General features: G+C 54.1%; 1 protein-coding gene across 7 annotated transcripts in view; it reads left to right on the forward strand.

The window, feature by feature from the left end:
* The window catches only part of ARID3A (AT-rich interaction domain 3A), a 35,308-nt gene extending 19,236 nt beyond the window's left edge, over window positions 1–16,072 (forward strand). For 6 of the 7 annotated variants that reach the window (XM_037042315.1, XM_037042312.1, XM_037042311.1 and 3 more), the window contains exons 4-9: window positions 5,980–6,052; window positions 9,653–9,836; window positions 10,201–10,448; window positions 12,443–12,739; window positions 14,030–14,128; window positions 15,178–16,072. In XM_037042315.1, the coding sequence (XP_036898210.1) occupies window positions 5,980–6,052; window positions 9,653–9,836; window positions 10,201–10,448; window positions 12,443–12,739; window positions 14,030–14,128; window positions 15,178–15,353 (1,077 nt within the window). In that variant the 3' untranslated portion in view covers window positions 15,354–16,072. The remainder of the gene's footprint in view (window positions 1–5,979; window positions 6,053–9,652; window positions 9,837–10,200; window positions 10,449–12,442; window positions 12,740–14,029; window positions 14,129–15,177) is intronic. The other variant, XM_037042316.1, reaches the window with a different exon arrangement.
* The last annotated feature ends 427 nt before the right edge of the window (window positions 16,073–16,499 follow it).

A 16,499-nucleotide genomic window follows, 5' to 3' on the forward strand; every position in this document is an offset into this window, starting at 1 on the left:
AGGTTCACAGCAGCATGACTCACAACAGCCAAAGGCAGACGCAGCCCCTGTCCACCAGCGAACGAACAGGTGCCCGGCCCACCCACCCGGGAATGTTACTGAGCCAGGAGAAGGAGCCAAGCGCTGACACTCGCTACAGCCAGGATGGGCCTCGAACACGTGGTGCCCAGGGAGAGAAGCCAGACCCAAAAGGCCACACGGTGTGATTCCACTCACGTGACATGTGACATGTCCAGGACAGGCCGATCTGCAGACACAGAATGGGTTAGTGGTTGTCAGGGGCTGTGGAGGGGGAGGGGATGATGGAATGCACTGGAATTAGACGAGAGGAGGTGGTTGTACCACGTGGTGAATGTACTAAATGGCGCTGAGTTGTTTATTTTAAAGTGGCGAACTCTATGTTATGGGAATTTCACCTCTGTAAATATTTTGTTCAAAAATTCAGGGAAAAGTAGGTGAGGTTAAGCACTAAAGCCCCTGGGCTGAACCCACTCCTTCAGGCTTCCTGAGTCCTTCACCAGTCCCTACTCCCTTCTCAGAACCTCTGTGTGCCAGCCTCTGTGGCGTGGTCCCCTGCTTCCCATGCTTCCATGCTGTCTGTCCTTCCCCTCTGACCCTCGGCGGCCCAGGAATGCCCGAGGGGGTCCTGCCTGACACACAGGCGATGCCGGGTCAGGTCTGTTCCCGCCCCAGCCGAGCATTTGCAAGCCCACTTCTGCATGTGGAGAAAGACACATTTCCCTGGTTTCCTGTAAGCTATATTGGATAGTACAAAACTAATGCCTTTTTAAAAACACTTCCGATCTTTAGCATCTCTGCCATATCCTTGTTTGCTGTAGAGACAGTTGTCCTTCTGCATGGCTCATCCACACCCAAGTGCTGGGCACCAGGCAGTTTCTTGCTTTTCCTCCTTCCAAGCATAGCAGCCTCGCTGCCCGGGTTCCCTGCTGGCCCAGTGGCCTCCTCTAGAGGTGGGGCCCTGTGGACTTTGGAGCCACCTGGGTGGCGGAAGGGGGCCTGAGCAGACACTGTTTAGGGGGCAAAGGTCCTCCCGGGGGCCCTTTGGGCTGTCTCTTTATGGCCTGGGCCCCTAAGGGCCCACACCGCCCCTGGGCCCCTGTGGCAGACTGGGGAACTGGTGCCCCTGTAGCCCAGGCAGGGCCTTCTGGTAACGTGACTTCCTTGAAGGGCCCGGCAGTGCCTGGGGAGAAGACCTCTTGTGTGCTGAGCCCTGGTGCCCCCCTCCACCCCCACATGTCACTTTGTGGATTTGCTAGTGGCCTTTCCTCCTCTCTTCCAGGACAGCAGGCTGGGGAGGTGTTCCCACACTAAGGCGAGCTCTCTGGCTCCAAAGGACCCCTCGGCTTCAGGGTGGGGGTGGGGTGGGGATGTCGTGTCAGCCTGGTCAGCAGTATAACCTGCCTGGCCTTGGTGAAAACGCTCACTGTTTGGCCACAAACAAGAATTTCCTGTTTGCCCACGGTGCCCATCTCGGGAGGGTGGTTACCTCACTTTTTCTCCTGCCCCAATCTGAGCCCTGAGACCTCCTGGCTTTATTTTCTTCCTCTTCACCTTGCTGCCCGCTGTCCCCTCCTGGGAAGGATTGTCCCTCAGTGGGTCCCAGCACTTCTGCCCCTTCCCTTGCACAAACAGGCTGGGCCTGGCGTGTCAGGACCTTCGGGGCAAGTGAGCAAGTGCTTTGTGCAAAGTGCTCAGAAGGAAATGAGAGCGGAGGAAGGGGCAGAGGGTGAGGAGGGGTTTCGGGGCAGGAAGGAGGGACTGACTCTGCTGAAATCTGGGGAGCCACATTCTGGGAGGGAGAACAGCCAATGCAAGGCCCTGAGGTGAGAGAGGGCGCTTGTTTTGCTCAAAAAGCAGCAACAGGCCTTAAGGGGCTGGAGCGGAGGGAGGTGAAGTGAGGTTTTTGGTGGGAGTTCTGGTAGCCATGGAAGACTGTATGGCAGGGGAGGGTACTACTCAGACATCGTGGAAAAGCCCGTCTGTTTGCTAACGTGGGTGTTGGGGGGGTGGCTGGGCCCCACCCACTCTGAGCCTCAGTTTTTCCTTCCTGAAGTGACTGGTTCTAGGGAGTGGGAGATGGACACATGGTCAGCCCAGTCTTGGTAATTCATGGGCGGATTCCATCACTGGGTCAAGTGCTGCTGTAGCCACCGTAGGCAGAGGGGCCGGGGCCATGTGTGTCCCGGTGACCCCGCCTGCAAGTGGAAGGGGAGAAGGGAGCTGTGCATTCAGGGAACACCTGTGGGGGCCTCCAGTCCAGGTTCTTGCACCCGCATCTCCCATTGTCAAGCTTTTGCACCCATTGCACAACTGAATAGACTGAGGCCTGGGAAGAACAGGATGGGCACAACGTTGGGAGGGGCAGGCCACAGGGCAGGAAGTGAACCCACGGGGGGAGGACAAAGCTCACCCAGCATGGCCCTGCTGCCTGCGTTTCTGGATTTGGGAAAGCATGAGTGTCCCTGACCTTATGCATCATGAGAAATCCACATTCATTTAATGAGTGTTGGCTGGGTCCCCAGTTCTAGACAATGGGGACAAAACATGAATGCCCTGCCATTTTCCTGGGGCAGATGGACAGGGAACCAGACCAGGATGTGAATCCACGTGCCTTGGATCACACGAGGGTTAGGGAGGGAGAGAGTGGGGAGGAGCGAGGAAAAGCCGTTGTCAGTAAACATGTTCCAAGTAAGAGCAGAGAGCTGGGGAGAGATGGGGCTGTGGCTGAGGTATCAGAGGGTGGGGGCTTCTCTCAGGGAGGTTGGGGCCCTTCGTGGGGATGGCCTTTGAGCTGAGCTGGGAACCTGCATGAAGGGGGAGACAGCTGGGGCAAAGCTGGGAAAGGCATTCCCCAGGGGTGGAACTGCCAGGGCCAAAGCTGGGAGAGGGACTGTCTGATGGGTTGGAGAAGCTCCCAGTGGTCAGGGGAGAGTTGAGACGGCGTGGGGCCCGGCAAGGACTGTGGGACCTGGTGGGCTGCAGGGAGGGGTATCTTTGTAACCAGACAGGAGCCAAAGCGAGACTCATTCTCAGTGCCTGGCACTTGGCCCCAGGGAAATCAGGTCTCCAGGAGAAGAGAGGGGCCCTTATCTCAGCCCTCAGCCCCAGGGAGGGGTTTCTATAGACGTTCAGCCCAGTTTCCAGCCCTAGGTTTGCAGCCCTGGGTATGTCTGTGGCTGATTTCAGCTCTTCCTTGTACACCTTGAGAGGGGGTGGGTTCCAACCAGAGAAGCCAGGCCAGACTGAGGGTGGGGTGTGGCCCATCTGTGTGACTCCAGAGCTTTATGAGGATAGGCAGCCCAGCCCACTGGCCCACAGGGAGGGTCCAGACACCCCCCTCCAGGAGTCTTGACACTGTTCCCAGCTCCCCCATTCCTGGGGCCTGGAGGACAGCCTCAGCCAGCTGGCCAGGGCGGGACACACGCCACAGGGGTGCGGAACTTGGGGCCAGAGCCCCATAAAGCTGGGGCAGCCTTTACTGCCTGCCTTTGTTGTCAGCTGCCCATGACACAGCTATTAAAGCTGCCTCTTTCACCACATATCCCCTTTATGGCCTCATGCTACGCCCCAGCCCCATGAGGGTTTGCCCACCATTTGGCCTAGGGGCTAACAGCTCCCCCTGGCCCCACTGAGCCAGCTACCTCTGCTGAGGGGTCATGGAGCAGCTGGTCTCTACCCCAAACCCCAGTTTCCCATCTTGAATATGGGGCTTGTTATGGTTCCAGGTGGTAAGGATGATGCTGTTGTGTTTATTGCACAGTGTCCTCAAAAGGGGGAAACTGAGGCAGAAGGAGCACTGAGGTCTTGTGGGGGGGGCAGGCCTGGAGAAGGGGTTTAGGCAGCGTGGACCCTCCTCAATCTGGGTGAGCATATCAAAGGAGAACATGCTGCCCCTGAATGAGTTTCCAGGCCATGACAAATGACCGCACGCTGAGCGGCTTAAAACAACAATTCAACTTCTCACACTCTGGAGCCAGAAGTTTGAAATGAAGGTGTCACAGGGCTGTACTTCCTAGAGGCTCTGGGGAGGATCCTTCTTGCTTCTTCCGGCTTCTGGGGGCTACCATGTCCCTGGACTTGCGGCTGCATCACCCTTGTCTCTGCCTGTCTCCACACAGCTTCTCCTCTGTGTCCCTCCTCTTCCAGTAAGGACACTGTCTGTGGATTAGGACCCATACCACAGTGTGACTTCATCTAATGGCATCTACAGAGGCCCCCTTTCTAGGTTTCAGGTGGCTGTGACTTGGGGGCAGCACCTGCCAATTCCCCAAGTCCATTTGACCTCACTCTCTGCCTAGCCAGGCCCAGCTTGCAGCTGAGAAATCAGGGTTCACTCACCATTGAGCACAAAACAGTGTGTGCTCAGCTACCTTTTAGACACTGGCGATAAAATTAACAAAATCCCTGATGTCCTACGGGGCAGACAGACGGGACCAGGTGTGTGTGAATCCATACTTCCCAGCCAGGGAGGAGGAGAGTGGGGAGGGGTCACACAGGGGGGTGTCATGTAGGCATGGAGTGGAGAGACAAGGCCTGGCGTGAGTGCACCCATGGAAGGTCCGGCTGCAGGGATCCTACCCGTCAGGCAGGGGAAAATATGGGCCTCCCCGGACGCCATAAATCAGCACAGGAATGTGGCTGGCCAGCCTGGTTAGGCGGGGCGGAGGAGACAAAGGCCTCGACCACCCACATTTGGGCTCCTGTCTCTCCCAGCCCTTGGCCTAGAGGCCCCACTTTGCTCCATTATGCAGGTGGGGAAACTGAGGCCCACAGAGGAGCAACATGGCTAAGGAGCGGTTGGCCCTGACAATCCCATCTCCCTAGGCCCTGGATGTCCCAGCTACAGGAACTGGGTATTGGGGCATTCTCGGGCCCCAGTGATTGATTATCCCAGCCCAGCTGGGACCAACTGGTGGTTTCAAGGCCCCCCACAGTCCTGAATCCCTCCGTGTCCAGGCAGCATGATGCTATATTCCCCGAAGCTTAATTTGAAGCCTGCTATTTGCTGTTTGTGCTGTTCCTCCTCATCCAATGTGAGATTGAGCACCCCCAACCTCACTCTCTAATGATCTCTGCTGGCTTCCCCCCACCCCAGCACCTGGGAGGTAATGGTCAGTGAGGTCAGTGGACCCCCTGCCTCCCAAACCCCAGGCAGAGGGCCTCCCCACCTTCGATGACTGGTGAACCCAGGCAGCCAGTGCCCAGGACTGAGTCTGGGCCGAGAGGCCCCAGCAGTCCAGGACTTCAGTCTCCCAGCCGCCTCTCTGTGCCCATGTGTGTATGACTCACTGGACAGGGTCAGGATGCATTGTCATGGCAATGGCCCGGATGGGTGCTGTGTATGGGATGCACTGTGTGCCAGAATGACGTGTTGAAACCCAACTCCCAGTCCCCATGAGTGAGACCTTTTTTGGAAAGTGGGTCTTTGCACATGTTACTGGTAAAGCACTGAGATGAGCTGAGGTGGCTATAAAACCAGTGACAGGTGTCCTACAAGAAGAGGGGAATTTAGACACAGAGGAGAGCCACGTGACAACAGGGGCAGAGACTGGGGTGATGCGGCCCCAGTGCTGTTCCAGGGACTCCTGGAGCCGTCAGAAGCTGGGGAGGCAGGAAGGGCCCTCCTTGGAGTCTCAGGAGGGGGCTCGGCCCTGCTGCACCTGATCTCTCTCTCTGATTTCTGGCCCCAGAACCACAGGAGGATAAACCTCTGTTGTTCTCAGCCACCCTGGGGGACATGTCCAAATGCCTCTGTCCTCACCTGAAGGTGAGGGGCAGACTCATCATCTGCTTAGTGGGGCTTCAGGAGATGCTTGGACTCGGCAGGGGGGGTGCTAGGACTGGGACCCCCCAGTGCCTGTTCCTGCCGGCAGCCCCCAGTTGTCTCTTGTGATGGAGACATGGCGCCCACATCCTAGCTCTGGCATCAATTAACTTGTTCCTTCCCTGCCTTCACAGCTCTATGAACTGGATGGGGACCCTAAGAGGAAGGAGTTCCTGGATGACTTATTCAGCTTCATGCAAAAGCGAGGTGAGGCCTACCCTCTGAGAAGTGATGGGAAATGGGCATGAGAAAGGGGGGGGGTCCCATCAGCCGCAGCCTGGGACAGGTGTATCAGAGTGGCATTGAGTTTCCCGTGGCTGGAGGCATCATCCAACAGGTGTCGGAGAGGAGGGATGGTCGTGCCGTGGGGGTTTCTGAGAGGGGAGGCACAGCTGTGAGAGTCTAAGGAGTGAGTCCGGGTGGGGGGTGGAGGAGGTCATCTCAGGGCACCACCCAGAACTGAGAGTCCAAGCTTTCCCCTTTGCTACTGAGACACAGGGCGTGACCTGCAGACAGGGGGGTTGGATTCACAGGTAGATGGGTGGGCACTGGAGCAACAGGGCGAAAGCTCCCCACACAGGCTTCCAGCTCTCATGGCCTAGAGTGCCCCCTGGTGCCCAAGCCCCTCCCCTGCTCCTACAGGGGCTGTGGTCCTCCTATCTGCAAGGTGGGCCACAAGCAGCCCCGCTGCTGGCAGTGCCCCAGACACACTGAATGCCGCGCTCTGTTGAGCGGCAGCAGGATGCGGCAGTGTACTGTGCCCTCGTTTCTCCCCGGTCTGCAGTGAGGCAGATGCCAACCACGGCCCCACCAGGAAGTGTGTGGGCCTTGAGAACAAGGACATGAGGAGCAGGGGCTGATCTGGGTGAGTGTTGGGGTGGGAAACTGAGGCCCAAACACTGGAGGACGTCAGGGGCGTCTGGAGTGAGCCAGGCTCAGAGAGAACAAGAGGCAGCTGGGGAGTCCTGAGAGGTCCCCTGCCTGGGCCTCCCCCTTAGCTCAGAGCAGAGATATCAGGGCTGTCCCAGGAATACCCACCGTAGGGCAGGGTTTATTCCTCGGACCCTGGACAGCAGCCCTGGGTGGTTATTACCATCCTGCTGTTCAGAGAAGGAAACTGAGGCCCCGAGAGGGCACATGGCCTTTGAGCTACAGAGGCAGGAAGGGGTGGGGCCAGCAGGGGACTGCAGGGTCCACTGGGGCCATTGCAGGGGCCATTGCAGGGGCCAGGCCCCTGCGGCTTTGTCCTGGGCCTCTGCCTGCCCCTCCCTCACCAGTAGCTTCTGTAAACACAGGCCTAGCCAGGCCCAGTCAGGCCCAGAAGGGAAGGAGATGAAAGGGGAGGGGGCTGCAGCCTCTGAGTTAACTCCTCCTGTGCCGGGACAGAAGAATTCATATCCAGGCCTGGGGTAGGGGCCCCTCTCATGTTATCGTGTTATCCATCCAGCCCAGCCCCAGCCAGAGCTGCTGTCCCCGTGTGGTCAGAGAGATCCCCCCTGCTCTCTTTATCAGCCTGTCCACACTTGCCTGAGCCCCCCTCCTACCCCCCTACCATGGGGCTCAGAGTTTCCAGGCCTGGAGCCCACCCATGTTACCCAAAAAAAGTCACCTGGTGTCCTAGAGGTACTTAGAGAGTACTGTGAGCTGCACCTGGGTGGGGGTGATGCTGGGGCCCCCAGACGCATAGTCCATGCCCTTGCCAAAAAGGGCTGTGTGGGTTGTGTCTAGCCCTGCCTTCTTCACCAAGACAATGCTCCCGAAGGGCAGGAGGCAACAGACTCCTATGCATTCCTCAAAACCCAGCTCTAAGACCCTCTCTTTCCTCCCATATTCCTAGGCACTCCCCTCTGTAATGGGGGGCCTTTGGGGCTGAGAATCTGTCAGACCCACTTCACCCTGGACACCATACCCTGCATCTCATAAGCGTCTTCCCCTTTGCTCCAGACAAAGGGTCACAAAATAAAAGCCTTCAACTGAATTCTCCCGGTGCCTGCACCCCACCCGCCTGCTATTTCCTTGACAACCTCTCCACCCTTTCTTATCGCCCCCACAGCCCTCACTGCCCACCATCAATGCCTGCCTGTGCTCTCCCAGCCCCCATCCTTCTATAAACATCCGTCCAGGCCCCGCCTGCCGCAGAGCCAGGAGGATCTGATTCTGTAATTCTTCCCCCTGCCCGGGCAGGGCCTAAATCCAAGTCCAGGCAGGACGGCGCTGTGGCCACATCTCTGGGCTATTTGTGCTGACACTGATGTTGCTTTTTCTCCCTTTCTCTTGGGCTGAAAATAGAATCAGGGCTGGGGGGAGACTGAGGTCCATCTTCCTGCACCCGCTCCTAGTGGTTCTCCATTCACTGGGGGTTTGCAATGTGGGAAGAGCTGCAATGCAGCCAGAGGTGGTGAGAGGTGGCTCTGGAATGTCCAGAGGTGAAGAGCATCGTCCAGGCCCCAGGGCAGGCAACCTGACCCCTCACTCGGACCTTCCTCCATCAGGGCACATCCTGCAGCCTCCCTTTGCCCAGCTCCAAATGGGGGTAAGCATGGCCCTTGGGCTCAGATGCAATCCATCAGCCTTCACTGTTTATTGAACGCTTGCCATGTGCCAGGCTGCGCACTGTGGACCCCACATGAGCAGAACAGGGCAAGGGGGTGCACAGAAAGAAAACCTGTAATTCAGCCCTGGCTGGTATAGCTCAGTGGATTGAGCACAGGCCTGCGAACCAAACAATCACAGTTCGATTCCCAGTTAGGGCACATGCCTGGGTTGCAGGCCAGTTCCCAGCAGGGGATACACAAGAGGCAACCATACATCGATGTTTCTCTCCCTCTCTTCTTCCCTTCTCCTCTAAAGATAAATAAATAAATCTTAAAAAAAAAAAAAAACCAACCCGGAATTCACTGTTGGGGGGAGAAGGGAGCCCTCTCCATCCTCGACCAGGAAGGTACCAGACAGGCCAGGCTGAAATCTGAAGGCTCTGAGGTCAGGGGGCCTCTGTGTGGAGGGCTAGGTGGGCAGAAGAGGGCCTCAGGCCTGTGTGCAGAGGTCAGTCCCCCCTCGTTGAACTAGCCCACTTCCCTTTCCCCCGGGGCTGGCTCTGCACCAACGGCCCTGTTTTCCTGAGCTGACCCCTCCCCTCCCCTCCCTGGCCTAGACCACTGCCCTACTCTCAAGCTGCAAAGTGGGTTCACCAAGCCGTCTCCCCCTGACTACAGCCCCTCCACATACACACTACAGCTCCCCCCGCAACACACACACTTCAGCCCCCTTTGCACATTACAGACCTTCCCGGACAGGGAGGAAGCAGGCCTCTGGGAACGCAGGCGGAGTTGTTTTGCCAGCTGTTGTGGTTGGTGATGGGAGTAGGACTAGCAAGGACTGCATTTCTCATGCCCCTCCCCCAGGTGGGCCCCCAATGTCTCCCTGTCTGTACCCGCTTCTCCCCTCCAGTGAGTTCAGAAATGAGCCAGGTCCCCGATAAAGAAGCTGAGGCAGAGCTGTTTGTTACCTCAGTGCTGTCTGGGGCAGGGGAGGGGGTGTCTCACTTGAGGCAATCCTGTCCCCAGGAAACACTGGGTAATGTCAGGGACATCTGTGGTTGTCACAACTGGGGTTCTTCTGACATCGAGTGGGTGGATGCCAGGAATGCCATTCAACACCCTACAGTGCTCAGAATGCCCCCACAGAGGGTGACCCACCCTGATGTCCGCACAGCCAGGGGGACCCTGCTCCGAACTGGTATTAACCGCAGACTTGGCATCTGCTTCGTGCAGGGCTCTGGTCCTGCTAACAGTGCTCCTTCCCCCACAGGGACGCCCGTGAACCGGATCCCCATCATGGCCAAGCAGGTGCTTGACCTGTTTATGCTGTACGTGCTGGTGACGGAGAAGGGCGGCCTGGTGGAGGTCATCAATAAGAAGCTGTGGCGTGAGATCACCAAGGGCCTCAACCTGCCCACATCCATAACCAGTGCCGCCTTCACCCTGCGGACCCAGTGAGTGCCGCATGTGCAGAGGGCTTGGGACAGGAACGGACAGGAAGGACCACGTAGGCACTGGGCTGTGGGGAGGATATGAGTCATGAGAGCCTCAGGTGGGCTTTATGGAAGGTTCTGGCTCTGAGGTTGCTGGAATTGAGCATTAAAGAATTAGTGTGAGGTAGTCGTGGGGACAAGCATTGAGACAGGGAAGAGCATAGCAAAATTATGGCTCTGAGCACTGCTGAGTGATTCCCTGGTGGTCATGTATGATGAAGGTGGGGGAAGTAGTGCCACAGTGGGGTTTGTTTTATGCCACGGGCAGCAAGGAGCCATGGGAAGTGTCCCGGGTGCCACCCTGTCTCTTCACCCCTGCCTGCAGGTACATGAAGTACCTGTACCCCTATGAGTGTGAGAAACGCGGCCTCAGCAACCCCAACGAGCTCCAGGCGGCCATTGACAGCAACCGGCGGGAGGGCCGGCGTCAGAGCTTCGGGGGCTCCCTCTTCACCTACTCACCAGGAGGTGCCCATGGCATGCTCTCCTCGCCCAAACTTCCCGTGTCCTCCCTGGGCCTGGCCACCAGCACCAACGGCAGCTCCATCACCCCTGCCCCCAAGATCAAGAAAGGTAAGCGGTGGGCTGATCCCAGCTCAAGCTGTCTGGCCTTGTAGGGTGGATACCTTTCCCCCCCCACTGAGTAAACGGGTTCATAAACCCCAAAGTTGTCCTGGATGAGGGCAGCGAATCTGGCAGTGCTGTGCTCACAGCAGACGTCACTAATCAATCCCCATTTTTCTAACCCCATGCCCACCACAGGTAGACATGCCTAGTCAATCCATTTTTCCTACTCCTGAGGTCATAGTATGCACCACTAATTGATAGTTTTTATTCTTCATTTCAAGCCAAGGTAGACATTACAAATTAAGCACAATTTTCCCATCCTGAGCCCATGGCAGACATTATTAATTAATCGCTGTTTTTCCAGTTAATTGAGCCCTGTACTAATCCTGCGGCATGCATTGCTAATCACTTATTGTAGTGTTGGCTCAGTCTTCTGTCTGTGGCTGACACTCTTCATCACTGTATTTTTTTCCAGTACCTTGCCCATGACAGACATTACTAGTTGACCCCTGTATTCTTTTCCCTTTGACCTTTAGAGTCTTTCTCAACACTGTCTGAGCAGACACCATTGAGAGTGTAGTATCGGTCTGTCAGACTGACCCATTAGCCATCCCTGAAGCAATTGCTAGGTGTCCCTGAGTGGCTCGGTGCCCCTTCCTGAGCCTGATTTCCTTATGAGTAAAGTGGAGACAATTACCCATTATTTGCAGGGTTGTAGGGAGCCTTCAGGGTAAAAAATGCCCAGCACGCAACAGGCCCAGTTTGTAGATCCTTGACAGGCAGCCCCATGCCTCGTCTCCACCATGGCAGACATCACCAGGCGATCACAGTTCTCTCCCACTGAGCTTCAAACCCTCCCTCGTACAGAGCACTGATAGTGCATGTGGCAGCATGGCCTCACGCAGGCTGGTATGCCTGAGTGAGTTCCCATTTCTCCTCTGGATACTGGCTGTGGCTTCTACTACCAGGGAGTGGCCAAGGATCTGAGGTGATTCCCACAAGGCTCCTAAAAGTTAGGTCTTGTTAATATTAGCTCATTCATTCTTCTGTGGGCCTGTTTACCCTCCCAGCTTTGGGAGTTCCAAAGATACCAGTTAATGGTTATGAAGTATCCACATGGGCCAGGTCTCATGCTGGTGCTGAGGAAGATGGTGGCATGTCAGAAAAAGAGGTCTGGGGGAGTGAGTCATGGGAGAGCCTGGAAGCAGTGGGCAGCAGTGACGGGAAAGCTGGCTGAGACGTTTGCGTGAGACCAGAAGAGGGAGGCAAGGAGAGAGCACTACAGAGACCCCAGGGCAGAGGGCCCAGCCACGGCAAAGGCTGGGATGGGGGCCCGGCATGTAGGGCAGCACCTGGTGAGCAGGGATTGACTTTGAGAAGTCACAGAGCAGGGAGAAAGAATCAGGGGAAGAAGAGAGAGTGGGTCCCAATGGAACCAGTGAGTGGGAATGATGGGGACATTTGTTTCAATCACAGAAGAGGGGAATGGTTAGGAACTGGTTCTGGAGTTGGACTGTCTGGGTTAGAATCCCAGCTCAGGCTCTCTCCGCTCTGTGGCCTTGGGGAAGTTATACATCCTCTCTGTGCCTCAGTTTCCTTATTTGGAGATAAGAGTAGGCTTGGGATTGTTGAAATGGCCCTTCAAGATGGTTCACATTAAGTGCTTTAGACAAGACATGTTCTGAGTCCTTGTTGTGACTAGTATTGTATCTAATATATACTGTTATAGTGTCTATGTAGTACTGATACTGAATACTACTGTAATACTAGTATATAACTAGTATTGTTACCACCAACATCACCAGTATGATGATGTCTACTTTAGAAAGGGTTTTATAGTACTTGTGCCTATTCAGAAACCTAGCTACTTCCCTGGATAGGGAGTGAGCACCCCATCAGTAGTGGTATTCAAGAGGGTGCACATTCCTGCATGGGTGAAAGGATGGGCCAGGCCACCCCACTTCCCCTCTGGCCACCAACTCCTCTTCTCTCCTGTCTAGAGGAGGATTCAGCCATCCCCATCACGGTCCCCGGCCGCCTGCCAGTCTCCCTGGCAGGCCACCCCGTGGTGGCAGCCCAGGCAGTAGCAGTGCAAGCAGCAGCAGCCCAGGCAGCCGTGGCGGCACAGGCAGCCGCCCTGGAGCAACTTCGGGAGAAACTGGAGTCTGGGGAGCCTCCAGAAAAGAAGATGGCCCTGGTGGCAGATGAGCAGCAACGGCTCATGCAGCGAGCGCTACAGCAGAACTTCCTGGCCATGACAGCCCAACTGCCCATGAGCATTCGTATCAACAGCCAAGGTATCAGCCCAGACTCTCCATGCTTCCTGGCATGTGTAACAAAATTAAGGGTCTTGGAACCAGCATATGTAAAGAGTGCCTATAAATCAATAAGAAAAAAAAGGCAAGCAAATCAGTAGAAAATGGTCAGTTGTGACTAGTAAATTCCTATGAGGAGCAGTTCAACTCCATCTACTTGGAGACCTGCACATTAACACGGAGACACCATTTTTCACCCATCAGAGTTTGGCAATATCCAGTGTTAGTCAGGATATGGAGAAATGGGCCCTGCTGGTGGGAGTGTAAATAGTGGCAATCTGGCAGTCCCTTTTAGAAATGAAAATGTGACCCAGCGATCTACTTGGTATCTACAGCAGACCTAGTGCAGGTGCTCAAGGTAACACAGGTGTCTCTCACCATCTGAAAATAGGGCATTCCTGTGAAGCCTCTCGAAGTGGTACAATGCGAATTTTCAAAAATCGGGAGATACCTGTCTAGACAAGATTGTTCACTGCAGTCATTTGCATGATGTTGTAACAGTGAGGCCTTGAAGCTGTGTGTGTGTCCATCAGTGAGGAATGAATGAGTCACATCTGGAAGACTGGCTGTTAGAAATAACGATAGGATTTGGAAGTGCAGTATTGCTTAAGACTTACAATCATGGCCCTGGCTGGATAGCCCAGTCAGTTGGAGTGTTGTCCCGTACACCAAAGGGTTTTGGGTTTGATTCCTGGTCAGGGCACATTTCTAGGTTGAGGGTTCAAATCCCCATTGGGGTACATATGAGAGGCTCCCTCACATCGATGTTTCTTTCTCTCTCCCTCTCTTCCCTCTCTAAAATCAGTAAACATATTCTCAGGGGAGGATTTTTTAAAGATATTATTTATTTTTGTATAGCTAGGGGAAGGGAGGGAGAAAGAGAAGGAAAGAAACATCAATGTGTGGTTGCCTCTTGGGCACTCCCTACTGGGAACCTGGCCCGCAACCCAGGCATGTGCCCTGACTGGGAATCAAACTGGCAACCCTTTGCTTCTCAGTCTGATGCTCAGTCCACTGAGCCATACCAGCCAGGGCAAGGGAGGATTTTTTTAAATTAACTAATTTTTAAAGAGACAGTCATGATGAAAGCAAATGTCAGACAAATATGTTCTTATTTGATATTTACTGAGTATGTCCTGGGTTTGCTGGAGGCAAATATAGTCAGTCCACAGCTTCGTGAAGTTTAAAGTCTGGTGAGCACGACAGACATGAAGCACATCGTCGAACAGGTGCATTTATGTTTCCAAACAGTGGCCTTTCTTCTTTCCACAGCCTCTGAGAGCCGCCAGGATTCAGCTGCGAACTTGACCAGCACCAATGGCAGCAATAGCATAAGCATGTCAGTGGAAATTAACGGGATTATGTACACAGGTAACACCTTGACTGCTTCATTCGCCAGGTTAACTCGGGGGTCCTGGGTAGCCTCAGGTTTGGCTGGTGTGAGCCCAGCCATCAGAGCGAGTGAAGTCCTTTCTCCCCTGGGAGATTCGAGTATAGAATCAATGTGGGGTACTTAATGCAGTGCTCAGCACATAGTAGGCAGTTGGCGTAGTGCTGAATGTGGAGAGTACTTGGCACAGTGCTCAGCATGTAGTAAGTGCTTAAAAATACAGCTGACCCTTGAGCAACAAGGGTTTTGGATTGCGTGGGCCCACTTACATGTGCATTTTTTTCAGTAAGTACTACAAATGTATTTCCCTGATGATTTTCTTTTCTTTTTTTAAAAAGATTTTATTTATTTATTTTTAGAGGGGAAGGGAAGGAGAAAGGGAGAGAAATATCAATGTATGGTTGCCTCTCATGCGTCCCCTGCTGGGAACTGGCCTGCAACCCAGGGATATGCCCTGACTGGGAATCGAACTGCGGTTGTTTGGTTCCCAGGCCCGCGTTCAATCCACTGAGCTACACCAGCCAGGACCCCTGATAACTTTCTTAATAACAGTTTCTTTTCTGTGGCTCACTTTATTGTAAGAATTCAGTATATAATACCTATAACATACAAAATATGTGTTCATCCACTGTATGTTATTGATAAGGCTTCCAGTCAACAGTAGGCTATTAGTGGTTAGGTTTTGGGGAGTCAAAAGTTATATTTGGGTTTTCAGCTATGTCAGGATCACTACCTCTAACACCTGTGTTCAAAAGTAAACTGTACAAGTGATGTTTCAAAGTTCCTTGTAAAAAAAATGTACTCGCGCCATTTGCTCATTAGACCACCAGGTGGCGCTGGGGACAAAGAACAGCTGGGTTGTTAGGCAAAGATTCCCCTGGGAAGCAGAAACTGAGATGAGGAGGTGGGTGCCCTAGTGGGTCCCTGGAAAGACTTTATAGGGCATCAGTGCTCATGGAGCCCCTTATACCCGTCATATAATTTTTTAAAGACTCTCCATAACATGTCTTTCCTCCTGTCCTTTCACTAGGAGTGCTGTTTGCTCAGCCACCAGCCCCCACACCACCCTCAGCTCCCAGCAAAAGCGGTGGTAGCAGCAGCCGGGGAGGAAACAGTGGGACCAGCAGCAGCGTGGGCAGCCAGGCTGGGCCAGCGGGGTTACCCACACCCCCCACGTCTTCTACCTCAAATAATTCATTGCCTTAACCGCACCACTCCCCACCCGATGCCCCCACCCTGGGAGCCGGTCACACTGGGCAGGGGTCAAAAGGTGGGCCAAGCAGGGCCGGGGTGGTGGGAGATACGGGTGGGGAGGGGAGATATCCACAAAGGAGCCACAGCTAACGCCAAAAATAGAAGAAAAATATATATATACATATATATAAAGAAAATTTAATAAAACAGGGGAAAACCAAGGAACACTTGAATTACTCAGGTTTCAGACATTCAGAGAAATGAATTGTGAGAATAGCAAAGGAAAGTAGGAAAGGAAGTTCCCAGGGCTCACCTGCAGCCGTGGTGGACTGACTTGGACTGGTCTCTGGTTTGGACCAGGTCCTGTTTACCTCATACATCCCTGCACTGTATGTTTTCATTTTTGTCTGGTTGTTTTCCTTTTTTTTTTTCCCCATTCATCACACACTCACCCATTCTCCATATCCAGCTCCTTGTTTTGAATGAAACCCCTGAGCCAAGATCAGTTGAATTTTTTTCTTGTTGCTTTTGGGAACTTTGTATTTTTTATTTTTTAAAGAAATAGTGATATTCAAGCTTTATAGGGTTTTTAAGAGGTTTGGGGGGTTTTGTTTTGTAAATATTCTATTTTATTCTTGGGGGAGGAATCAAACCTTAGGAAAAGGATATATATCTCTATATATTTGTGTTCATTCAGGGAAACTGGACTTAAAAGAAGCAAAAAAAAAAAAGTAATACCCTTTTAATTTTTCCCATGACTGATTTGGGTTCGCGTGTGCATTTTCTGTGGTGCAGTAGGCAGCTGGTGAGTGCGGGACACTGCACCCTGGTCTAGAGCCAGAGAAGGCGATGAACTCAGGTGCTGAGCACCGGGCTGGGGCTGGGGCTGGGGCTGGGGGCGCTGTGGGGAGTACGTGGATGCTGAATGGCAAACCAGGACTCTAGATGCTTTCTCTCGCTGTGCCACACTGGGCTCCCAGTCAGGGACCTGGAAGTCAACTAGAAAGGAGGTAGTGCTGGGAAACGGGCCAGGGCCTTGGGGAGGGTGTGTCTGTCATAGCTCCCAGGCTCCTGTCTCAGGGATGAATATGGCCTGGGGACACTCTCTTGCCTGAAAGGGCTGCTTTTGAAGACCTATCTATATTGATATTTGGAGAC

Source organism: Sturnira hondurensis, unplaced genomic scaffold (genome assembly GCF_014824575.4).
Source record: "Sturnira hondurensis isolate 20B ecotype Veracruz unplaced genomic scaffold, ASM1482457v3 Scaffold0003693, whole genome shotgun sequence".
NCBI lineage: Eukaryota > Metazoa > Chordata > Mammalia > Chiroptera > Phyllostomidae > Sturnira > Sturnira hondurensis.